The sequence below is a fragment of the Ceratotherium simum genome, chromosome 17 (assembly GCF_057802395.1).
Source record: "Ceratotherium simum simum isolate JZ-2026a chromosome 17, ASM5780239v1, whole genome shotgun sequence".
Lineage (NCBI taxonomy): Eukaryota > Metazoa > Chordata > Mammalia > Perissodactyla > Rhinocerotidae > Ceratotherium > Ceratotherium simum.
The window spans coordinates 47,757,950-47,784,085 of NC_141916.1; the positions used below are offsets into that span (position 1 = coordinate 47,757,950).

Sequence of the window (26,136 nt, forward strand, 5' to 3'; positions counted from 1 at the left end):
GTTGGCTTTTTTGTGTTTAAAATTGACCATGTTTTATTTATCAAGTCCCATTTTATTACAAAGAGAATTTCTGGTAGCAGCTGGATAATTGATTTAATAAATAGATTTTTTTAAAGTAAAATTTTTATAAATCAAGTTATTTACTATTGAAATTATTCCATTTATTTCTCATTTCGTGTTTAAATTATTTTATCATCACTCAATTTCAACACATTAATGTCTTTTTTCCCCTCCCCCTTTGCCAGTTATCTAAAATAAAGCTACTATTTAAATGCATCTTGGGCCGGCCCCGTGGCTTAGCGGTTAAGTCCGCACACTCCGATGCTGGCAGCCCGGGTTCGGATCCCGGGCGTGCACCGACGCACCACTTCTCCGGCCATGCTGAGGCCGCGTCCCACATACAGCAACTAGAAGCATGTGCAACTGTGACATAAAACTATCTACTGGGGCTTTGGGGGGAAAATAAATAAATAAATAAAATGTTTAAAAAAAATAAATGCATCTTTTATGGTACATTGTTCTATAAGTGAAGAATACTTTTGAGGTATAAACAGCGTTGTAAGCTGGGATTATTGCTGTTTCTGAAATCAGGTCAGAACTGCCCTTTCCCACGATCCTTGCTGTGCAGCCGTGGCCGCGCTGTTGCAGTTGCGTGCGTGGGGCGGTCAGCGTGAGGGCCGTGGACGTGCGTGTGGGCAGCCCGTCCTCAACCCATGGCAGGGAATGGAGTAAACGTGGCAGAGGGACCAGCTCTGTAACGCCTCCAGCTGCAGTTGTGGTGACAGTAAGGATCAAAGGGGGCCAAATAAGACTGGGATAAGTCCCCTCAAGTAGCCATCTGGCGTCCTGAGGCCCTCCGAGAGTCTGCTCCAAGAGTCCATGCCCAGAGGTGCTCCTTTACTTTCTACTTTTGTTACAGTTAAAAAGGGTAAAAAAGAATGAAATTAAAACTTTATATTCTAATACTTCATTTAGTTAAAAAAAAGTGTCTGGATGTAAGCTAGTTACTTTATTGCTCTGTCTAATTTGCTTTAAAAAGGACTTCAGGAGAGTACAGCCATTCAGAGGACAGATGCTGGAGATGAGTATGCTTGGATGTGGATTTTGACTCTATTCCACTTGCTTGCTGCCTAACTTTGGAAACATTGTGTAACTTCTCTAAGCCTCAGTCCCCCCCCCCTTTTTTTTTTGTGAGGAAGACTGGCTCGTCCAGTGCCAATCCTCCTCTTTTTGCTGAGGAAGATTAGCTCTGAGCTAACATCTGTGCCCATCTTCCTCTATTTTGTATGTGGAATGCTACCACAGCATGGCTTGATGAGCAGTGGGTAGGTCCATGCCTGGGATTCGAACCTGTGAACCCTGGGCCACTGAAGAAGAACGTGTGAACTTAACTCCTATGCCACTGGGCTGGCCTCTCAGTTTCCTCATTTTTAAAATGAGAATAATAACAGTACCCACATCAATGGGTGGTTGTGAGGATTAAAGGAGACAGTCCATTTAAATGCTTAGCACAGTAGCCTGCACATAGTAGGCATTCATTGAATGTTAGAAGGTATTTTGTTAATATGTGCCATGTGCCATAATAGTATGTTATTAATAGGCCTCTAGCAAAGGTACCCAACAAGTTATTTTTATTGAATTAAGGTTGATTAAGTGGTCATTTCTACAAAATGTAGGTTATTAGGCTACTTGTCAGAGGTGTCCATTGTTATATTGTTCCTATGGGGAAATCAAATTGGATAGTCATTATTGACCTGTGACATGTTTTGTCCTTAGTGAGAACTGCCTGTTGATTGTGTGTAGCAGACAACACTGTTAGTCTCAGCCCCTTTTCTCAGAACTGGAAAGCGATGTTACTACTTCCTTTTAATTTAATAAATTTTTGTAGTTCTGTTGGTGGAAAGGAGAAAGAAATATAAAATGGTTCCTGTCTTTAAGGACCATTGGTGAGAAAGGCCTGAACCTTTCCAGTGACCTTTGCTGTTCTACAGGCGAGACACTGTGGTTGGTCAGACAGTGGTAGATAATCTCAGCGTAGAAAAACAGATGTGACCTTTGCTACATGTACAAACGTTTAAAAGTTTAGCAGCAAACACCATTAAGATCTTCACAGCCTGATGATTAACCTACAGAAGCACACGAGACATCGGAAGACTGGAGGGTCGGTCACTCTCAGAAGCTCGCCTGGCTCCAGAAGCTGTTTCTTGACAATGTCGTCTCAGTTGATCAAGGGCTGCATACATGATCTGGATTTATTAAGTCTACTTTTTAATGTAAAATAAAGTGTATTTATTATGCCAAACGCGGTAAATGAAGGGATTAGGGAATTGGCATGTTTCGGGAGGGTAAAGTAGGAAGGAAATTACCCACTGTCTTTCAGGTAGTTGGAAAAGACTTGTAGAGGAGGTAGCATTCCAAGAAATGGAAGAAGTGACAAGAGTTGCTTAGAAGAGAATTATTTCAGGCTTAGAACATTTCCTGAGAGGAGCAATGGGTGATGAAACGGAGTGGGACTTGCCTGGAAGATGGTGGACCGGGTGTTAGGTGAACAAACACGTACGTATTGAATGCAGCTGTGTACCTGGTGCTAAAGGGAGAAAAACAAGCAAGAATCAGTCCAAGATCTCACTACTTCACTACCTAATGGGAGAGACAAGAATACCCACAGTATGCTGGGTGCTTCTCTGTAGTGTGAATTGTGTATCAGGGGGACGGAGTTCATAGTAGGGTTAATTTAAACAAAGTGGGAAAAGTGGAAGAGAATCATCAGGAAGAGGACCAGCGCCTGCTAGGCACAGGAGCAGTGTGAACAGCAGCACGGAAGGGTGTGAAAATGTGATGTTTGGGGATGTGAAGGTTGTATGGGACAGGGGCAGGCAATGAGATACGATGGATAAAGCACTTAGCCCGTGTTTGATGATAAGAAAGGGTACTCCAGCTTCTGTTCAGTGTATGGTTTGGAGAGGAAAACTGCAGACGTCAAGAGCTCCCTGTTGCTCTTTGTCATCATGGTGAGGGCTGACCACCGAGGGCGACTGGGAATAGAGGAGAGGATAAATAGGAGAGGGGATACCGTAAGGATTTGGCAGATAATGTGGATGGGGGTCATGAGAAAGAGAAACGAAATGAAATGATCCTATTTTCTAGCTCAAGTGTCTGGGTGGATGTTATTACCATAAACCAATGTTGGATTACAGAAAGGAATCAGGAACTTGGGGCAGAGAGAGGAGAAAGATAGTGTGTTGAGTTTCTGGCATTTTGAGTTTGAAGGGCCTGAGGACCATCCAGTAGGTAGTTGGAAATACGGGTTGGAAATTGAAGAGGATTCAAGAGTCATCAGCAGGTAGAGCTGATAATTAAAGCTATGGAAATAGATTCAGCCTTCCAAGAGAGTATTTAGAGAGAGAAGACTGCCTAGGACGGTGTCAGAGAACAACCAGCATGTTCAGTTTGGGAAGAAAGTGTTCTTGTTGTGTGTGCGTATATTCTCGAGTCATGGTAAATGGTTGTGGTTTTATTTTGTATTTATTCCGCTTGTCTCTCTAGTCGTGAAGATACTAGCGAGTTGACTATACTGATGATGTGTGATCTTCATGCATACTATTTTAAAACAGCCTTTTGTGCCCTTAAAAACTCTGCTTTGAACTTATGTCTCTGAAGGTCCTTGTGCCTGCTCAGCTTTTGGATTTTACCGCTTGAATGAACTCTGATTATTTCAAGGAAATTAGTAACTTTTATCATTATGATCAAACTTTGCTCTTTCAAAGTGATTGTGTGTTTTGTAATGAGTGTGTATATTGTTAGTCACTTTTACTGCTCATCCCCTCGTAGGAGCTGATGCAGCAGAATGGGATTGGTTACGTGTTAAATGCCAGCAACACCTGCCCCAAGCCCGACTTTATCCCCGAGTCGCATTTCCTGCGAGTGCCTGTGAATGATAGCTTTTGTGAAAAGATTTTGCCGTGGTTGGACAAATCAGTCGATTTCATTGGTAAGTAGCTCAAGTAACATCACAGGTCCTTTGGGTTATAGTCTCGTGTGTAAGTGTACCCCCTCCCTTCCTCCCCTTTGTTTTTCTTTAGAGAAAAGGAGCGTATTTCGGAGATTTCAGAAATCCGAAAACAACACATGATGCTGCTTATCTCATTTAGTTGCCACGGCCACCTGTGTGTGCCATGCCGTCCCTAAGGGACCGGCCATGTGACATTCTAGCTAACTTAACACCACCCAGGTTAAGCGGATGGGATCTGTGATTATGTATTTGTAAGTGTTTGAAAATCAGTTCCACTTTTAGGGTTAAATATTTTACCCAGTTTCTCAAATCCTATAAAAGACTTTGGAAACTGGTGGCATTCCTCAAACTGTTTTTGCCTTGCTGCTATGTTTTCCCCAGAGAAAAGTTAAACCCTGTGAAAACAAATCCCATTACATTTAAAATCTTTATGTCACAAGATTTCTAAGCCTCAGTCCATGTGCCAATAATTTCAAGTAGTTACTGGATCTAATAAAATTCTAGCACACACACTTGCTCATTTCCTTGGCGTTGGTTGTGACGAGATCTGATCTGTACATACTTTGTTCTGCTCACTGGGCCTGTCAGTCCTGGAGCCTCCCTGACTTTTGGCTTCAGATGCTATTGTGACATTTGAGCGCCACAGGATCAGGTCTGCTGGCAGTAAACTGGTGGCGTGTATGTGAAATGTGGTTTCAGTGGAGGAGAATCACTGCTGGCTCCTGAGCAACGTAACAAGGTGTGACTCTTGGTGCTCCATGGGAGGAGTTGTGTTATTTTCTTCCCCCTAGTCACATAAGTGTAAGCACTCAAATCCATAATTAAATACTCTGAATTGGTTACTGTAGTTTTTTTTTAAAAAAGAGCTAGTTCCTTTTAAAAAGTGAAGTTATGTAAATTAAACCTCTCACTATATCCTTTCACCTGTGAGAGGAATTTTCTAGATGATGTTTTTGGAACTTTGGATAATTCTGAAACAGTCCTCTTTTTTTCAAGATTCCAGATTGCCAAGAGTTTTCACCTTTAATTTACATTCTGTGAACCATCTGAAGATAAATGGCTTAGATAATTGACATTAAAATAATCACAAGCAAAACTCCCCACATTAATCCCCCCACCATTGTACTTCTAGGAAATATTCAGCATATCATTCAGTTTTGCCTCTTGACAAGATAACAATTTTGGTTAATGTTCCCATTGTTATGTCACATCAATCCAGAGACATTTGGCTCTAATTTCAGCTAAAAGTTCGATTTCAGGATCTATTTAGAAGAGAACCTGATTCTGTTAAGTCATGACAATGTCAAAGCTTTAGGAGGGTTGGCAGAAAAGAGAGAATATGAGTAACTTTGCTGCCAACATAGTTCTTCTCTCGTGGGAGATATTGGGGTCATCCTGCCACTTTTAATTCATACAAAAGGAATTTTACCATGTTGCAAGTTCGTTCAATACACACATACAAACACATCATAATTTATTTGTAACATCTGAAAATATTTTTACTTAGCAGTATTTCACTTGCTTGGCCCTATTTACTAGGGCCACCGTCCTTATCCCACCCAGATAATTCAGGGCAAAATCTCCAGCCCGTTTTTGGAATCCAGCCCACATGTGCTCCTCCAGGGCGTTTTAAGCCATCGTTAGTCATGGCAGAGTATGTCATTTGAAGACATACCCTCATACCAGGATGTAATAACTTGTAGGCCCGTAGGTTTTTTGTTCTTGTTACTTAGGTTAAATTTCAGTAAGTGTCTGGGTTTGTTGAAAGGACTCACATTTTCATGGAGTTTTATGTCTATTTTTAGTTAATGTAGGCAGCAGTAAACACGGTTTGCCTGTTTGTGCTGTGGGACCCTCATGAGGTGCCCCCAGTCCCAGCTGGCTGCTGGTGCGGGCTCTCCTCCCTCCTCGCTGTCTCCCTGGCTCCTGCCCCACCTCACCACACCTAACTCATGACTTTGCATGTAGGCAATACAGGGAGGTAATTAAGAGTGTGTACTTTGGAGCCAAACTGTATTTGAGTCCCGTCTTCCTTGGTTATTAGTTAAGTGATTTGGGGTAAGTTACTTAAAACGTCTCTGTTCCTCAGTTTCCTGATTTGGAAACTGAAGATACTGTATCTACCTTATAAGGATATTGTGAAGATTAAAATAGATAATATATGTAACCCTGCGAACCCTGGGCCACCAAAGCAGAACGTGCTGAACTTAACCACTGTGCCACCGGGCTGGCCCCCTCTCCCTTTTTCAATTTTTTTAAATTTATGTTATTTTTTTTTTTTCTGTGAGGAAGAAAACATCTGTTGCCAATCCTCCTCTTTTTGCTGAGGAAGATCGGCCCAGGGCTAACATCCGTGCCCATCTTCCTCTACTTTATATATGTGGGACGCCTGCCACAGCATGGCTTGATAAGCAGTGTGTAGGTCCACGCCCAGGATCCGAACCCGCGAACCTCAGGCCACCGAAGCAGAGCATGCGAACTTAACCACTACGCCTCCAGGCCGGCCCCTCCCTGCTTTTTAAATAGTAATGTTATGTCACATATGTTTGAAATGAAAAAATATTCTTAGAAATTTAATATCTCTTCTGTATCTCAAATCACTGTGTTGTACAACCTTCAAGTAATACAATGTTATATGTCAATTATATCTCAAAACTGGAAAAAAATTTAATATCTCCTACATAACTAGAAAAAAGTTGTGAAGTGTCATGGGTAAACTAAATATTAGCTAAATCTTAGGATTTTGGATGTTATTTTCTTTGTACTTCTGTATTTCTGAAATTTTCTACACTAAACAGGGAGAATCACATAATCACAATGTAGGATTTATACTCAGGGAAAGTTATTAAAATAATAAATAATGTAAAAAATACATGATGAAAAGTACTGACTAAGAGTCAGACCATCTGAGTTAGGGACAAACTGCTCGTTAACATTTTGGACCTTCATTGTCCTATATGTAAATAGTGGGCAAATTATCTTCCACTATCTCCTTAAAAGAATATTGAAAGGAAAAATAGGTGAATAAATGAGATTTACTTTGAGTTGTCAGATGAAAGACATTGAGTAAGTAAATGGAAACAAGATTTCACTGCTGAACGAAGTTGTTGTTAGTGACCCTTCTTGAATTTGACTCGTACAGAGAAAGCGAAAGCCTCCAATGGGTGTGTCCTCGTGCACTGTTTAGCTGGGATCTCCCGCTCCGCCACCATCGCTATTGCCTACATCATGAAGAGGATGGACATGTCCTTAGATGAAGCTTACAGGTGAGGGCACGAACACACCTGTGTGATTGTCTTTTCATTTGACCCGAAACATGAAGAGCTATGATGGTGAGAAACCAAATTAAACCAGATCATGATGATTTTAGTTACACTCTTGTGACTGTGGATTTTTAAATGGTCTTTCAAAGACTGGAGAAGAATGCATTTTTATAGTAGCATTAATTCTACCCTAATGTGTGTTAGATTCATCCTCGACTACTTATTAAGTTTAAGGAACAAGAAATCCAGAGATCTGTATCCTGTTATGTGAGTTTATATTTTTCCCTAATTGAGGAAGTACCATTTCTTCTAATTGACATATGGGAAAAAACCTCCTGGAGAATACTCATTATAGAATTTCTACTCTGCTTCAAATTTGTGTCTGTTTCACTGTGAGGAAAGAGCCTGATACATGCAAGTGTAAAACCAAATAATTGTCAAACTGCATTCACTGAGTAAAATCTCCTCCCTTCTGGAGTTGCCCAGATTTTGCAGTGTGTAATTTTGACTGGGTTGACCCCTGCTTCTCAAAATGTGGGGCAAATGGCGATAGCACCAAGGACTGGGGTTTTGTTTAGTGGTTGGTGAATCGGAGTCCTCTGCATGTCTTGTTGGGTAGAGCTGGTTACTTTTCATGTGATAAAGGATCAATAAACGTAGTCGCATGGAGCAGGCCTGTTGTAACTATTGAACTTTTTCTCAAAGTGGAAAATTTGGAAAAAAGAAACAAGCTGCCTGAACAGCTTCTCATTTGAGGAAGAAACCTGAGGAGATGAGTCCTCCATTTGTCTGCACCAGCCCCCTCGTCCTCTATTCGGGCTCTTCTCTCTGAAGTCCTCTTGCGCCACGTAGAAACCAGAAGAAAAGGCACCTTCATATCTTGTTACGAAGTCCTATTATAAGGATCCTGCCTTTATACTTGTTCTAGTCGAGCCAGTTATTTCTGGCTTTGTTAATTTGCTTTAGGTTACTCAATTGCCAAGGAGTTTATTTTTGATTTTTCTCTTTCCGTATTCAATACAAATTTTCAGTGTAGTTTCACTCTGCATCTTCTGAGAAGTGTCTCTGAGGGTCAGGGGCCACTAAAGAATGTCTACTGTCTATAAGAGTCTTTATTTCTGCAGTGAAACATACAAGCTATTTGTTACAAGTTTCGACCCCCTGATGAATCTTCTTTAACATGGTGGTTACACAAATGGACCCAGACATTAGACCTGGTTTTGAATCGCAGTGCCATCACTTAGTAGCTGTGTGATTTTGGGAAAGTCACTTAAGGACTGTGTGTACCTAAATGATGGGGATAATTACACCCACCTGACTTAGGGTAGTTTTGAGGATTGAATAAGATAATGCTCTGTTTAATGTATTTGCATAGTGCTTAGCACACAGAGACCATTTTGTGGCTGGTTACTCTGTCATGTTGAGTACAAAGAGAAGGAACTCAGAAATGCATGCTTTGATGCTCTGACCATCTGATACCCTCTTCTTTGGTCATTAATTAAGAATATGAAATGTTTTGAGGAAGTGACTGGGGGCTTGGAGAAGCATGATATTGGAAAATTGAAGCTGGAGAGTGGCTGTTATACTGCACTTCTGATGGTGGTACCATGGGGGGCATGTTGGGGGGCAGTCCTGGTGGTGAGGAAAGAATCATCTCTTACCAGTTACATTGGAAGACTTGGGTCCTTGAAAATAAGGGGGCTAAAACGAGGGCTTTTGGGACCTGGCCCCCCTCTTTCTAGGATGCTCCAGGGGCATGTTATAAAGCTCCCCCAATGAAGAGGCCCTTGTATTCTCCACCTTGAGGTGTCTCCTTGATTAAACCAGTCATCTTCCAAAGGTATTTGGGAGGGTCTAATAATTTCCTATCTCATTTATTCTCTTAATATATTAAGATAAAATGTGGTTATAAAATTGAAATTTTTTTGTTTTTTTCCTCTCTTCATAGATTTGTGAAAGAAAAAAGACCTACTATATCTCCAAACTTCAATTTTCTGGGCCAACTCCTGGACTATGAGAAGAAGATTAAGAAGCAGACTGGAGCATCAGGGCCAAAGAGCAAACTCAAGCTGCTGCACCTGGAGAAGCCGAATGACCCTGTCCCTGCGGTCTCAGAGGGTGGACAGAAAAGCGACACGTCCCTCAGTCCACCCTGTGCCAACTCTGCTACCTCAGAGGCAGCAGGGCAAAGGCCTGTGCACGCTGCCAGTGTGCCCAGCGGACAGCCATCACTGTTGGAGGACAGCCCGCTGGTACAGGCGCTCAACGGGCTCCACCTGGCCTCAGACAAGCTGGAAGACAGCAGTAAGCTCAAGCGTTCCTTCTCTCTGGATATCAAATCCGTTTCGTACTCAGCCAGTATGGCAGCGTCCTTGCATGGTTTCTCCTCATCAGAAGATGCTCTGGAATATTACAAACCTTCCACCACTCTGGATGGGACCAACAAGCTATGCCAGTTCTCTCCAGTTGAGGAAGTATCAGAGCAGACTCCAGAAACCAGTCCCGATAAGGAGGAAGCCAACATCCCCAAGAAACCTCAGACTACCAGGCCTTCAGATAGCCAGAGCAAGCGATTACACTCAGTAAGAACCAGCAACAGTGGTGCCACCCAAAGGTCCCTCTTATCTCCGCTGCATCGAAGTGGGAGTGTGGAGGACAACTACCACACTAACTTCCTTTTTGGCCTCTCCACCAGCCAGCAACACCTCGCGAAGTCTGCCGCAGGGCTGGGCCTCAAGGGCTGGCACTCGGATATCTTGGCTCCCCAGACCTCCACCCCTTCCTTGACCAATAGTTGGTATTTTGCCACAGAGTCCTCTCACTTCTACTCCGCCTCAGCCATCTATGGAGGCAATGCCAGTTACTCCGCCTACAGCTGTAGCCAGCTGCCCACTTGCAGTGACCAAGTCTATTCTGTGCGCAGGCGGCAGAAGCCAAGCGACAGAGCTGACTCGCGGCGAAGCTGGCACGAAGAGAGCCCCTTTGAAAAGCAATTTAAACGCAGAAGCTGCCAGATGGAATTTGGAGAGAGCATCATGTCCGAGAACAGGTCGCGGGAGGAACTGGGGAAGGTGGGCAGCCAGTCCAGCTTTTCGGGCAGCATGGAGATCATCGAGGTCTCCTGAGAAGAAAGGCTCTTGTGACTTCTATGGACAGTTTTTTTCTTGTTCACAAAAAATATTCCCTGTAAATCTGAAATATATATATGTACATACATATATATTTTTGGAAAATGGAGCTATGGTGTAAAAGCAAAAGATGGATCAACACCGTTGTTCTCTTAACATCTGCATTTGAGAGATCTGCTAATATTTCTCCCAACAAAAGTGGAAGGGCATATGCTAGATTCCCCCCCCAAACAGCTGAAACGGTTTTCTGCAATGAATTGCACATCCTCTTGTGCTTACTGAATCAAGTTCTATTTGGTGTTGGAGACAGAATCCCCTACCAGTTTCATGTTGCGCTACAAAGAAATCTCAAATGCTAGTCTTTGTCCAGTCCCTTCCATAGTGCACCTTAGCGCTGAGACTGAGCCAGCTTGAGGGTCGGGTGGGTAGACCCTATTAGGGACAGAACCTAATGGTAAATCCAAGAGAAATGATCACATCCAAAGCTGACTAACAAATTCACGCTCACCTGACAGCTGAGTGATACGAGCATCATTCTGCTGGACGGACCATTAGGGGGCCTTGCCAAGATCTCCTTTAGAGCAAACCCAGTACCTCAGACCGAAAGTCGGGCCTTTCACCACTCCCACGTCTGGTAGCCCGTGTTCTAGGCATTGTGAATAATAGGTAGGTAGCTAGTCACACTTTTCAGACCAATTTCAACTGTCTATGCACAAATTTCCAGTTGGGCCTGGATGGAGGTAGTTCAGTTTTTCTTTCTTCTTCTCAGCTTTATGAAGAAAGAGAAGGGAAACCATCTGGGATTCAATTTAACAGCCAGGAATCTGGCAGCATAATGATTTAAGCTAAGGTTGGGAGGCTAAACAAGTCTACCTCCCTCTTTATAAATCAAAGAATTGTTCAAAATGGGATTGTTAATCCTTGAAGTAAAGATTAACTTGGTTTCAAGCCCGATGTGAATTTACTTGGTAGCAGAACAGCAGCACCTTCAAGTTCTCAGCCAAAGTAGATGTTTTTCATTTGTTTCATTGCACAGATACATTTTGTAAAAATGTAACAATAAGGCAGAATTTTATAGGAAACTACCAAGGAGGAGGAAGACTATGGAAAGATTCAAGAAGGTAAAATTGCTGAGGAGAAGCAGGAAACGGTTCTTTTCTTGATGGGTTTTTTCCCCTTAGCAAGTGATGAGGGTGGTATTTCTATAATTTCCTTAGACTTTCAGATTTACCGATAGGGTTGAGAGGCTTGAGTAAGCAAGGAATGTTCAGAACCAAACAGTATAGGGAGGTGAGGAGACGGCGGTTGGATTTGTTTCATTGTGAGCAGAGTGGAAAGCCACAGCCAAGCTATTGTCAGAAACTGTCCCCAGCATTTTTTTTAGTAGAAGGGACATATCAGAATGGAGCGGGACCAAGGCCATCTCTCAGCCCTTGACCTACAATCACTGTATGGAATCAATCCTGGCAGCTGAAATGGGCGGTGATTAGAACAAGTACACAAGTGATAGTATGTATCTGCTTTTAAACTTCCTGGCTTGAGTTCTGTCAACAGTGTGGTCCTCTAATGAAGCCTTAATTCATGTCAGCAGCTTTTTGGAGGTGGGGGGTGGTGGTATCATTGTTCTTTACTGTCAGTGTAGCTAGTTGCTGACTCATATCTCAGGTTTTTCTATGTTTGAGAAATGGACAGTCCTTTGACTAGCATGTGACTTCATGTTTCCTATGGTGACTGCTAAAACCAGCACAGAATGACATGATTCAAAACTGACTTGATCACGACGACGATGACCCTCACTGAACTGGTCATGCACAAGTCACGTACTGTGAGGTGGGTATCAAGTGAGGGCAGAAAGAGGGTAACTGAGCGCATTGTTACCATATTGAAAAAGTTCTGTTAAATGATAAGTTGGTTTTTCTATATACATTTAAATTTTGGATGTAATCAGACATTCTCAAGGTTTCACACAGCAATTTTTGATGTGTTGTGTATATGCACACCAAATGGGTAACAGCTCACTGTTTCCAGAGTCTGGTCACAACTGTCAAACATTGTTAAGAAATGAAAGCAATAGCTCTAATGTTAGTATGTTTCAGGAGGGTTGGGGACGTGGTTTTCATGAGATCTTTGGGCAGCAGTTTGCCTTCCATCATTTGGGCTTTCTCTTGGCCACGGTCCCCTTCCTTCCTGTGACTGTGATGTAGTCAGACACTACAACCCGTAGTCCTTGATTGCTAATGTCAAATAATCAGTTCTCGGAATCAAGACTACCCTGCAGAAGGGCAGCCTCAGCGCAGCCCTGGAGCTGCTTGGGGCGTCTGCAGGCCGTGTGGGGTTGGCCTCTTCAGCACGTAATCGTGGGGAGGCCCTGGAGTCTACTAGGATGATACAGAATGGTCATTTTAAAGAGCAAAACTAGACTTCTATGTGAGAAATGCTGGAAAATGGTTTAGGACATTTGTAAAATTAGGTGGAAAGACTGTATAAATGTTTAATATGAATATAGTGTTCTTTGGGAGTATGGCAAGCTGTTGAATGGTTAAATTGTGCATTTCTCATTTTGATGTGTCATGTATGTTAATATGATGAAATAAAATCAAAACTGGTACCTGTTTATACATAAATATGAGAAAGGACCCCTCTTTGAAGCTATAAACTTGGTGGGAACGGCAACGTCCAAGTTGTGAGAGGCGGCGGCAGTGGAGCCCATCCTGCTGTTCTCACGCCAAAGAGGATTTAGCTCAGAATTAAGTGGTGAGGTCATCAGATATGTGCTGTGTCATTCACACGAAAGGCAGGATCATGAGCTAAGAGTTTAGTGCCAGCCTTCATTCTTTGCTGTGTGTACCAAATGCACACGACACTGTAGAAACCTAAGGCACTTGCTAAATATTTGCTGACTGAATCCAGAATGAGTACAGGGTAGGAAGAAAAAAGACCAGATATACACATTCATGGTACATATGAATGTAATATGTAACCAGTTTTATAATTCTTATAGGAAAAACTGAGGAGAAATAGTTATTCAAAAATCTGTTCTCCATCCCTGCCATGTATATCTATCTATCTTAGTGATCGCTCTGCTTATAAATGACACTGATCATGATGATTTATGAGACTAGAATTTAGTCTCATCAGTTTGTCAATATAGAATTACACATTGAAGGAATAAAGCATTTACCTCCAGCGTGAGCAGAGGGAATAATGATGATAAAGAGAATCACAAGTAACGTCACGTCAGTTGGTTGTGAAAGGCTTCTGAGTTGAAGTTAGAGTTAAGAAAATTGAAAAGAAGGATTGGACTGGGTGAGCGAAGACTAGAAGAGCTGTGCTGGCCAGGACCTTGTGAAAAAATGGAGGTGGGCGTGGGACAGAAGAATGAAGGAGTGTGGAGTAAGTCTGCCTCCAGATGGAAGGTGGCAGGAGGGAGCAGTGTTTCAGGGAGAGGCTTCGGATGCGGAGGTGTAGATCTTGGGACGGGCTGCAGGGCAAGCCAGTTACTACTGACGCAGACACTAGAGATCAGACTGAGCAGGCTGGTGCTGGAGGACTAGTTTGGGTCTGACAACTAAAATCAGAACAGGGCTTAGACTAAGGGGAGACAGGGAAGGTGTAAATGTGAAAGGGAGGGTGTGCATACTGGGACTAGTTGATGAAAACCTTTTACCCTCAAAACTTCACCGTCAGGGCTGGCCCAGTGGCGTAGCGGTTAAGTTCACAGGTTCCACTTTGGCGGCCCAGGGTTCGCCACTTTGGATACTGAGCGAGGACCTACTCACCGCTCATCAAGCCATGCTGAGGCGGCGTCCCATATAGAAAAGCTACAACTCTACAACTATGATACACAACTATGTATTGGGGCTTTGGGGAGAAAAAGGGGAAAAAAAGAGGAAGATTGGTAACAGATGTTAGCGCAGGGCCAATCTTCCTCAAGGAAACAAAAAACTTCACTGTCATTTTATTTTAAATATGCCTGTCTAGTTTTGTTTTTCTGACACTAAGCAGAAACGTTTTAGGTTTAGGAAACAAAATTTGTCTAGGTGCTTTCCTCTGAATATTACTCTTCTGCATCTATAAATGGAAGAGGGAAGTAAGTTATTTCTGGCATTCTGTGGGGCCCATTCATCCTTGTACAGCATAATTATACTTGGTTATATCTTTAAAGTGTTGCGAAATCAACAGAAAATTACAGAAAATTACAGCCTCATCTCGGAGGATGTTTACAAGTCAATCATATTGTTGCAGTTTATGTGGATAGACATCAAATTGGGTTTATGTAGAAACAACTTTCATCCCTTTGGTTCTACCTAAAACTGGAGTCAGTTGGAAATGCGGTCCCACAGGAAATGCAGAAGGTGACTTTGTAGGAGCAGTGTCACAGGCAAACAGGGTAAGGAATGGGTTAGTTCAGCTGTCGCCTGAATCCTCTCTGGTCGGGGAATTACGACAGTTTCAGAGACTGAATTTAAAGTATTTGGTTCACAAAAGCTTCCAGCATAAATCACGCTTCACTATATAAAAACAGGCAGCAGTAGGAATATGCCTTGATTGGTGAAGAAAATGGAGTCATCAAGTCAATTCTATCAGGTCTTATATTGACACTGATGACCCTGAGCAAATTCCTGAGAGTGATAGACACACACACCACCAGACCATGTGAGGTACTGTTATACTAGTGAGCAGCTAGATTTAGTTGCCAAAGAAGTTCTGATTTTTCGGTTTGAAGCATGTGAATAATCAAGTTACTGGTCACGCTTCCCCTCTGTAGTGATGACATTTGAATGAAGGTGCATGCCTTATGTGTGTGCAAGAAGTTAAGTGTTATTATAAATTAGTGAACAACGATGACATCTCTGTCACTGTGTAGCTCTTAACAGAGGAATGAAAGTCGGGAGGGGAAAGAAAAGCACAACTACTTCTCTTGATTAAAAAAATTCACACCTAGAAAGTCGACAAAGAAAAGTTTTCACGTCACTCTACCCTTCAATCCTCACTATCAACATTTTCAGTAATTTCCTGCTCAATACCCTGTATCTGGGTTTAGCTGAGGTGTAAACAAATTGGGAAGACAAAACTTCCAATCGCGAGAATTTTAATACATGTTTGCTCACAGCCCTCATTTCTGAAGATTCCTGGTTTTGCCTTGGGACTTGCTGGGGGAAATACCGAAGCTAAGTAAGTTCTACAAATCAACACAACAGTGGCACATGTCAGTCCCCCGGGACCATTAGTTTGTGTAACCTTGGAAATGGCATGTCTGTAATACCTAGAATGTACCTTTCTCATACATCAGAGGAAAAAAGCAAAGAAATGCCTAGAGGATACTTCACAAAAAACCCCTCATTTCTTGATTGCATTCCTATATCCCAGGGTATAGGATGCAAACTCTGGCAGAGAATATAAATTACTAAGCATGATACAACTTTTGAGGGAAACAAAGACATGAAATCTGTCAAATAATGAAGGTGCTCATGAAATCGACAATCTCACTTGCTCTTAACCCCACAATTCATTTATTGTAAATTTACATACACGTAATACAAGGGGTGAAGGCCAGCTCCCACTGACCTTCCACTTCAACTAGTGAAACAAGAAGACCGCAGTACAGGGGCCTACTTCGTGGTGTTCATAAATATAGCTGAATAGACTGATAAGCAAAACAGGTTCTTAAAAGAAGGGAGCCACTGGACACCTATCTAATTTATAATTAACAAAAAGGAGGAAAGAAGCTCTCCCTCGAGGACTCAGAATTTAACGTCACTTTCAAGACCTAGGGCCAGTGTTCAGAGACAACAGGTAAAGACAACAGGGGGACAACGATGATGTCCCCCTCATCGTCACTAAAGAGGGAAGTATTGGAATTGCAGACTTGGAATCTTGGAGCTGGAAGGGGCTTGAGAGCCCATCCAGACCAGCTGATGCACGGAGGTGGAAACTAAGGCGCAGGGAAATTTAAATGACTCATCAAGGATCAAGGCTGGACACTTCCAGCCAGGGCTCTTTGGCTACTCCAGGCTGCCTCCTCATCCCTGAAACATCCTGTAGCATCCAGGTAGGTCACTGGGCATTAACCAACAGACACCCCGCATGACTGGCTCTGGAAATAGCAAATCACTCTGATTCCCAGAATCCATCAGAAAAAGTAAAATACTGAGGATGGCAAAGACTGGTAATGACATCTTACCAGTCAGGGTTCAATCAGAGAAGAACCACTAGGAATGACGTGGAATAAGGGGGTGGTTACAGGGACTGACCTTAAGCAGTTAGTTTCAGCGGCTGGTAAGAGTCCTGGTTCAGCTGTTTCTTCTTCAGCTGAAGTCACCGGGCAGGTGGTTGGGAAAGAAGCTGGATATGCAGTGAGGGAGAGCCAGGACAACTGAAGCCTGCAAGCAACAAGCTGGAACCAGCATGTCTCTCTCAGCAGAACCCATATTGGCCTCTCTTCTCCAGGCCTTCATCCTCCCTGCTGCAGATGACCTGAAGGAGAAGCTAGTAGCATACCTGGCCCCGGATTTGGAAAAGCTGAAGTGTGCTATGGGAGCTGGAGGGGCTGTGGGCCCAGCTGCAGCAGGGAGCTGCACATCCCTGAAAACGTGCATGAGGTGCAACAAGACCCAACCCACAGCGACTTGCAGCGAATAAGCGTGGGTTATTTGTTAGTGGGAATATGCCTTTACTTCCACTAACAAATCTCATGCACATTTCTCTTGTGGCCAACCCTACCCAGAAAGAACAGGGAAGGGAATTCTGGGAAACAGTTCGGGTTAGCCAAGTTGACAACACTGCAAAACCACACACCATAAATATTAAATTAACTAGAATTTTTAAAAAATGTATCAAGTTTGCCTATTGTTCTCCCCAGTAATAAGTGGCCTAACTACTTAGGACCCAAATCTAAGTTAATACCATGTTTTGTCTAACTTCTTCATAAGAAAAACGGTTGGAGAGCTAGCTGGCTGAGGTTTTCATGCCATGCTAGGTCACCTTTCTGCCACGTTCACACCATTAACTGCTGAAACACAGTGAGAAAGCTCTGTCCTCACAGGCTCAGTCGCATCTCATTTTATTTATAAATTGTATCAAGTGCAGTGAGGGTAACGGCACCTGATTCCTGAGCTGTTCTTATAGCTCTGTAGACAACCAGCCCTTCGTCCTTTGAAAGCTACAAGCAAGTCCTTCTGTTCAGAGCTGGGTTCTGTATACTCCAGGAACTCAAAACAAAGACAACGATGGTGATGGCTTAAAAATGCCACTTCCTGTCAGTCTAGGTGAAGGGAACATGAGTATTCTTTGTATCATTTTTTCAACTTTTCTCCAATGTAAAATTTAAAAAAAAATAAAGATATGAAAAAATATTAATGAGGGTAGATGAGACCTAGTCGAGCCATGTCAGATATTAAAACGTACTGCTAAATTATAATATTAAAACAGCATGAAACAGTATGGAGAGAAAGATCAATGGATTAGAATATAGTCTAGCACTAGATCCTCAATTATATGGAAATTTAATACATGATAGTACTGATGTAGTAAAAAGAAACCTAAACTATGTCTGCATCAAGGAAACCAGTTATCAGTGGGAGATGAACCCGATGAGGGTGTAGAAAGGGAGTCTTTAGTTTCCAATGACAACATACAAGGGACACAACAAAAATACCAGTGTTTCACCAGGGCAGGAAGAGGGTGCCCAGATAAAGACCTGATCTGATGTAAATCGTCAGGGTAGGAAGAGTAACAACACACAGACCTGGATTAAATTGGTTCTTTATGTTTACAACCAATAACCGGGAGAGCCTATTGAGTACAATTTCATAAAGGCATCCAGGACACCGAGCTTCTTAAAATATTTCTCCCCTTCTTTCCGTATTTTCACTCCACAAGCAAGACTAGATAATATACACTTTCAATTAAAAAAAAAACTAAACAAAATAAAAATTCCCAATGCAGAGTTCTGTAACAAATTCCTAATAATTCGAACGCTCCAACTTCAGTTATCACTGAGAATTAGTTTGGTTCATTTTGCATAGGGGGAATGCAGAGGAAAGGGACAGGACAAAGATTTTCAGGCCAGCCAGACTGCTTCACCTCTGCTTCAGGGAGAACCAAAACCTCCAACCAGCTTCAAGCCGTGGTCACGTGACACGACTTCGGTTCCAAATGTCCGCAGGGTGTGGGGGGTGCCAGGCTCTGTCCCCAGAACCACAGCCAGGCCGGAGGCCAGGAGCCACTCTACAGCTTGAGCTCTCGGTCGGGTTTCATGCTGAAGGGCTCCAGCCTCTCGCCCTCTGGCAGCATGCTGTTGAGCCTCTCCATCAGCGGCACAGTCTGGTCAATGCCCATCTGTATGCGGCGCAGGATGGCAGACATTTCATTGACTTTCTGGATCTGCTCTGCATATTTGGCATATCTTTTCTGGCGCTCTTGCATGAAGCTAAAGAGAGTTTCTACAGACAGATCCATCTGTAGAAGGGGAAAAGAAGTGAAACATATTAAATCTAGTTGAAGTAAGTCCTCTCAAGAGGACCAGGTGATCAGATGATCAGCATGAGGTCGAGTCCCACAGGTCAGATGGAAGCTGCCTAGCTTTCTAGGAAGCACTGGGAGAGAAAACAAACCAACGCTTCACAAACACACTTAATCAACCTCTGCCCCAAACCATCTTCAGAGGGAGACAAAGAGATGACTGTCTCTGGCTCTGTGTTTTGGGAGGGTGAACATTTATACCTTGTTGAGACCCTGGGATTTCTCTCTCTGTCTCGACATGAAAGAATCCTGGGTTTGGAAATCACAGATCAGAGTGCATCTGGCTCTGCTCTACTTGAGATGATATATACGTATCCTTTCTGTCTCAGGGTCTTTATCTGCAAAACAACAGGGAACTAATTCCAGAGTTGCAGGGTCGTTGTGAGGATGAAATGAGATACCACATGCAAACCCATCGAGCATGGGACTGGGCACGGCACAGAGGAGCCTTACAACGCCTTCTTCATTCCTCCCTCTCCTCCCTGCACGCTGAGACCGGCGGTCACTCAGGGGCGAACTGCATGGAAAGAGGGGCCTCTCCCTGCCAGGACCAAAATGCCAACCAAGGCTCAGGTCCACACCATGTGAGGCAAACTGTGAGGACGCTTCGTGCACCCTCTCCCCCAGTTAAACAAACCTTATGGTCTGGTCTCCCCATTTTTGTGACCTTTTTTCTTTCCCTGGTGAAGTTCTTTGGAACTTATCATCTGGATAAAATAGGAGGAACAGAGGAACCTCTAGCATGCTGGATGCCTATATTCCTCCTCTGCATTGTACCCACACCCACTCCCTCCTGCCTTGTTTCCTTCCCCGCCCAGGGAAGAAACAATCTACCAAGACTCACATTTCTATCCCAAAGTTCAAATGCTAGTCCAGCCCTTCCTTCTTGTCTATTCCAGGAGTATGCTCCCTTCCCAACCCTAGCATCATGCTGGCACTCAGTGCATGTTACCACAGCACCTCTGAAAATGGTGTGATATAAACAAAAACAAAATGTACTAATATATGAGAGACCAAAGCCAGCCCCAACAAAAAATCACCAGTTCTATTTTACATTGTGTGTAGGGGAGAGAGGGATGGTGAGGAGGGCAGATGTTAGAAGAGCTTAGTGCTTGTTTTTTCCACACTCGTTCCTCTCTCACTTGTTTTGAAATGCCGAGAGGACAAAAAGACAGCTAGTGGGAGGAGGGCACAGGGGAACAAAAATCCATCTGAACAGGAGACTCTAAATAACCTATACCTTCTGAGGTTTCTCTGCAACCCTGTTCAGTCATTCATGGAGGTAGTAAGCCAGGAAATTATTGTGTCCATAAAAGTCAACTATCAGGATGGCAATTCAATCCAGCACCTAGAAATACTCCACGTTGAGAGAGACAATGGTAGATGCGGGAGCCAGCTGGAATCCTCATAAGAACCAGCACGGCTCACTGAACAGCCTACTCCAGAACTCAGAACCTTCTCGGGCTTTCACATTTCACTTGGCAGGGGCATTGCTGTCCCCCCACCCTCTACTCTATCAGACTGGACAGGCACCTGAGGAGTTTTTCTGAAATGGCCTCCAAGGCTCTAACTTATCATGTCTAAGGCCCCTAGCAATCAACCCACTCCCCCTGATTTACAGCTGATCAGACAGGTTTTACAACCTTAGCAAGGTACTTGTTCAAATGGCATACACTTCCCTCCACATTTCCACATCCAGCTGGGGCCATGTTTAATGTATCCAGACCTTCTATCCAAAGCCACGTCATGCTGAATGCTCAGGTGAGCACACGTAATTCAAGCATGCTATTCGTACATGCTTACAGTATGTCTTTCAAGAGCCAATTCCATGAGAGTCCATGGAAGAAAAAAACCACAGAAAAGGAAATGTAAGGGTGAGTGACCTCCAAGGTCGCACAGTGACAGAACCAAGACTAGAACCCAGATCTCCAGCATCTTCCTTTTACAGGTATTTCCTAAGCGAGAGAGTGTACCATTAGTGGTACATGAGATTTTAGTTGGTACATGGCATGGCATTAAACAACATCAAATCACATGATGGAAAAGTTATTGCCTTTTAAATCTTTTCCCATTCTTTCTGATTGCTGCAGAGAAAGTCTCAATTTGGTGCAAGTATAACTTTAATACCTGGAAAAGTGTAATAAAACTGGTGACATGCCTATTTCTCATGCCCTTCCCTTTGCTCTCTTGAGGCAACCCTGTTCCTGAACCCTAATCCCTAATCTCTAATCCCCATCTCTGTACGTACCATGAATCCAGGTACAGACTTAGTCTAGCACATCTGAAATGACTTCAGGAGTAAGTCAGTATGTAACACAATCTGAATTTTACCATTGTGACAAGCTAGAACATACCCTCATTCACCGTTCCTAGAGCTACTTTTGGCACAAAGATTCTAACAAGGAATGACATATTTAATATATGTTAGTCAAAGGACATTTACTGAGTACTATCATGGGTCACATGAAGGCCTAGGTATATAGATATTGAGAACCAAACTAGATAACATCTACACAACTTACTGTGTACATTAATATGACTTTTCTTTTCCACTGTCTTTGTTAACATGACTTTACTATTCCAAGAAACTCAGGCCCAGAAGCAGAAATGTTGCAAATAACTTTGTTTCAGGAACTTCCAGAAAAACCATTTAAATGAGAAAACGATTCAATTTTCCAAAAAACAGAGAATGACTATTTATTCTCCATGACTCATGCCTCAAAACTTTGCCTTGGTGTGACCACACTAAGTTCTCGTCAGCGGTACGTATATGTGGACATCTCTCACGGCATCTTCTGGGTATATTAGCCGGCACGCACTCTTTGCTCCTCGTCTTCTTCGTCCCTTCCTTTACTCTGCTGCTGCCAAAATGCAGATGCAGCCCCCTTAGACCATGAGAATAACTCAGGTCACATCCTTGGGTTGGCAGAGCAGTAAGCTAGAAGAAGCTGGGTCCATGAGGACTTTTGTGGGTGAGAGTAGTACCAGGCCTGGGAGAGAAAAATAAATTTCCCTTCTGTATAAGCCACTGTAACACCAGTTGAATTTAATCTTATTCTGATAGAAATGAATGAGATCAAGTCCCTGCCTTCAAGGAATTCATTGTTTACTCTCAAACTCAAACTTCAAGCCTTGCTCTACATATTCATATACTGTCCCTGGTGGCAGTACATTTCAAAGAACAGGTGAAAAAGGTGGTGAGAGTATTTTTACGTGTTACTGCAGGCTTCACTAAGATATTAGCTATCTGTAGATTGCATTCCAACTTGTTCCAAATACCTTATACGTATGGTGTAGCCTATTTTCCCACCTGGTTGGTCCACCGCCAGAAACAGATACAAAATATTACCAAATCAAATCCAGCAATATACAAAAATGATAACACATCACAACCAAGTGAGGTTTATCTCAAGGATGTAAGCTTTATCGGCATCTGAAAACCAAATAATTTGCCATTTCAACAGAATAAAGGTTAAAAATCATATAATCATTTCAATAGATGCAGAAAAAACATTCAATAAATTCAATTATGAAAAATTTCAGCAAATTAGGAATAGAAGGAACAATCTTCAATCTGATAAAGGGCATCTATGAAAAAGCTACAGCTAACATCATAGTTAGTGGTGAAAGACATTTTTCTCCCTAACATCAGGAGTAAGGCCAGGATATCCACTCTCACCACTTCTATTCAACATGGTACTAGAGGTCCTAGCTAGTGCAACAAATCAATAAACGAAATAAAAGGCATAGAAACTGGAGAGGAATAAATAAAAAGATCTTTATCTAGATCATACACCATGATCAAGTGGGATTTATACCAGGGATACAGGGATGGTTCAACATCCTCAAATCAATCAACGTGATATATCACATCAACAAAACAAAGAATAAAAACCACATGGTCATCTCAATAGATGCAGAGAAGGCATTTGACAAGATACAACATCCATTTATGATAAAAACTCTCAACAAAATGGGAATAGAAGGAAAGTACCTCAACATAATAAAGGCTATTTATGACAAACCCACAGCCAACATCATACTCAACAGGGAAAGACTGAAAGCCATTCCTCTGAGAACAGGAACGAGGCAGGGCTGCCCACTCTCACCACTGCTGTTCAACATAGTACTGGAGGTTTGGTCAGAGCAATTAGGCAAGAAAAAGGAATAAAAAGAATCCAAATAGGTAACGAAGAAGTGAAACTCTCACTATTCGCAGATGACATGATTTTATATACAGAAAACTCTAAAGAATCTGTTGGAAAACTATTAGAAATAATCAACAACTACAGCAAAGTTGCAGGGTACAAAATTAATCTATAAAAATCAGTTGCATTTCTGTATGCTAATAACAAACTAACAGAAAGACAGCTCAAAAAGATAATACCATTTACAATTGCATCAAAAAGAATAAAATACCTAGGAATAAATCTTACCAAGGAGGTGAAAGACCTATACAATGAGAACTGCAAGACATTATTGAAAGAAATCGATGATGACATAAAGAAATGGAAAGATATCCCATGCACGTGGCTTGGAAGAATAAACATAGTTAAAATGTGTATATTACCTAAAGCAATCTACAGATTCAATGCAATCCCAATCAGAATCCCAATGACATTCTTCACAGAAACAGAAAAAAGAAAACTAAAATTCATATGGGGCAACAAAAGACCCCAAATAGCTAAAGCAATCCTAAGAACAAAGCAGGAGGCATCACAATCCCTGACTTCAAAACATACTACAAAGCAACAGTAATCAAAACAGCATGGTACTGGTACAAAAACAGACACACAGATCAATGGAACAGAATTGAAAGCCCAGAAATAAAACCACACATATATGGACAGCTAATTTGCGACAGAGGAGCTAAGAACATACAATGGAGAAAGGCAAGTCTCTTCAATAAATGGTGTTGGGAAAACTGGACAGCCACATGCAAAAGAATGAAAGTGGACCATCTGCTATCGCCATTCACAAAAATTAACTCAAAATGGATCAAAGACCTGAAGGTGAGACCTGAAACTATAAAACTCATAGAAGAAAATATAGGCAACACACTATTTGATATTGGTCATAAAGGAATCTTTTCAGATGACATGCCTACCCAGACTAGGGAAACTCAAGAAAAAATAAACAAGTGGGACTGTATCAGATTAAAGAGCTTCTACAAGACAAACGAAATCAGAATCAAGATGAACAGACAACCCACCAGCTGGGAGAGAATATTTGCAAAACATACATCTGACAAGGGGTTGATCTCCATAACATATAAAGAACTCACAAAACTGAACAACAAAAAACAAACAACCTGATCAAAAAATGGGCAGAGGAAATGAACAGACACTTCTCCAAAGAAGATATACAGATGGCCAATAGGCACATGAAAAGATGTTCAACATCATTAATCATCAGGGAAATGCAAATCAAAACAACACTCAGATATCACCTCACGCCCGTTAGAATGGCTATAATCACCAAGACAAAAAACAACAAATGTTGGAGAGGATGTGGAGAAACAGGAACCCTCATACACAGCTGGTGGGAATGCAAACTGGTGCAGCCTCTATGGAAAACAATATGGAGATTCCTCAAAAAAATAAAAATAGAGATGCCCTATGATCCAGCCATCCCACTACTGGGAATCTATCCAACGAACCTGAAATCAACAATCCAAAGAGGCTTATGCACCCCTATGTTCACTGCAGCATTATTCACTATAGCCAAGAAGTGGAAGCAACCTAAGTGTCCCTTGACTGATGACTGGATCAAGAAAATGTGATATATATATACAATGGAATACTACTCAGCCATAAAAAAAGACAAAATCGTCCCATTTGCAACAACATGGATGGGCCTGGAGGGTATTATGTTAAGTGAAGTAAGCCAGAAAGAGAAAGACAAACACTGTATGATCTCACTCATATGTGGAATATAAACCAACACATGGACAGAGAAAACTGTATTGTGGTTACCAGGGGCAATGAGGGTGGGGGGTGGGCATAAGCGGTGAAGGGAGACAGATACATGGTGATGAACAAACAAAAATGTACAACCCAGAACAAACAAAAATGTACAACCCAGAATTTCACAATGTTAAAAACTATTAAAACATCAATAAAAAAAAAAAGATCTTTATCTACAGATGACATGCTAGTGTACTCAGAAAATTGTAAAGAATCCACCAAAAACTAAAAAGCCAACAAGTGAATTTAGCAAGGCTGCAAGATACATAGTCAATATACAAAAATCAATTGTATTTCCATATACTTGCAATGAACAACTGGACCATGCAATAAAAAAGTACCATTTACAATTACATCGACAATATGAAAAACTTAGGGAAAATTTCAAAAAATCTGTACAAGACCTATACACTGATATTACAAAACCCTGTTGTGCAAAATTAAAGGAGATCTCAAAAGATGGAGAAATATACCATGTTCATGGATTGGAAGATTCTGCATCATTAAGATGTCAATTCTTGCCAAATTGATTTACAGATTTATTTGCAATCTGAATCAAAATTCTAGAAGGCATTTTTTGTAGGGATTTGATAAGCTGATTCTAAGCACACAAAACGGCCAAAAGAATTCTGAAAAAGAACAAAGTTTAAAGACCTATAATATTTGATTTCAAGATCTACTATCAAGCTACAGTAATCAGGATAGTGTGGTATTGGCATAGAGACATACAGATCAATGAAACTGAACAGAGAGTGTAGAAATAGATCAAACATTTGTGTCAACTGATTTTTTTACAGAGAACAGTAAGTTTTTCAAAAATTTGTGCTAGAAAACTAGCTATCTATACGGAGGGAAAAAAACACCTGGACCCCATACACAAAAATTAAGACAAAATGGATCACAGACCTAAACATAGAAGCTAAAACTAAAAAACTTCTAGAAGAAAACATAAGAGAAAAATCTTGGCTACTGTGAGGTAGGCAAAGATTACTTAGGTCCAAAAAGCACTAACTATAAAACAAAAAATGGTTAAGTTGATCTTCATCAAAATTTACAACTTCTTCTTGAAAGACACTATTATGAAAATGATAAGGCGGGGCCGGCCCCATGGCTTAGGGGTTAAGTGCGTGTGCTCCGATGCTGGCGGCCAGGGTTCAGATCCTGGGTGCTCACCGACGCACTGCTTCTCCGGCCATGCTGAGGCCACGTCCCATGTACAGCAACTAGAAGGATGTGCAACTATG

The 26,136-nt window shown here is 42.0% G+C and overlaps 2 protein-coding genes across 9 annotated transcripts in view; one reads left to right on the top strand and one right to left on the bottom strand.

Annotated features, from left to right (window-relative positions):
* The window catches only part of DUSP16 (dual specificity phosphatase 16), a 95,885-nt gene extending 82,858 nt beyond the window's left edge, over window positions 1-13,027 (top strand). For all 7 annotated transcript variants that reach the window (XM_087442726.1, XM_087442723.1, XM_087442722.1 and 4 more), the window contains 3 exons: window positions 3,832-3,991; window positions 7,155-7,278; window positions 9,224-13,027. In XM_087442726.1, the coding sequence (XP_087298852.1) occupies window positions 3,832-3,991; window positions 7,155-7,278; window positions 9,224-10,400 (1,461 nt within the window). In that variant the 3' untranslated portion in view covers window positions 10,401-13,027. The remainder of the gene's footprint in view (window positions 1-3,831; window positions 3,992-7,154; window positions 7,279-9,223) is intronic.
* A 5,124-nt stretch (window positions 13,028-18,151) lies between these two features.
* The window catches only part of BORCS5 (BLOC-1 related complex subunit 5), an 87,627-nt gene continuing 79,642 nt past the window's right edge, over window positions 18,152-26,136 (bottom strand). For both annotated transcript variants that reach the window (XM_014791333.2, XM_004435380.3), the window contains exon 4: window positions 18,152-18,863. In XM_014791333.2, the coding sequence (XP_014646819.1) occupies window positions 18,633-18,863 (231 nt within the window). In that variant the 3' untranslated portion in view covers window positions 18,152-18,632. The remainder of the gene's footprint in view (window positions 18,864-26,136) is intronic.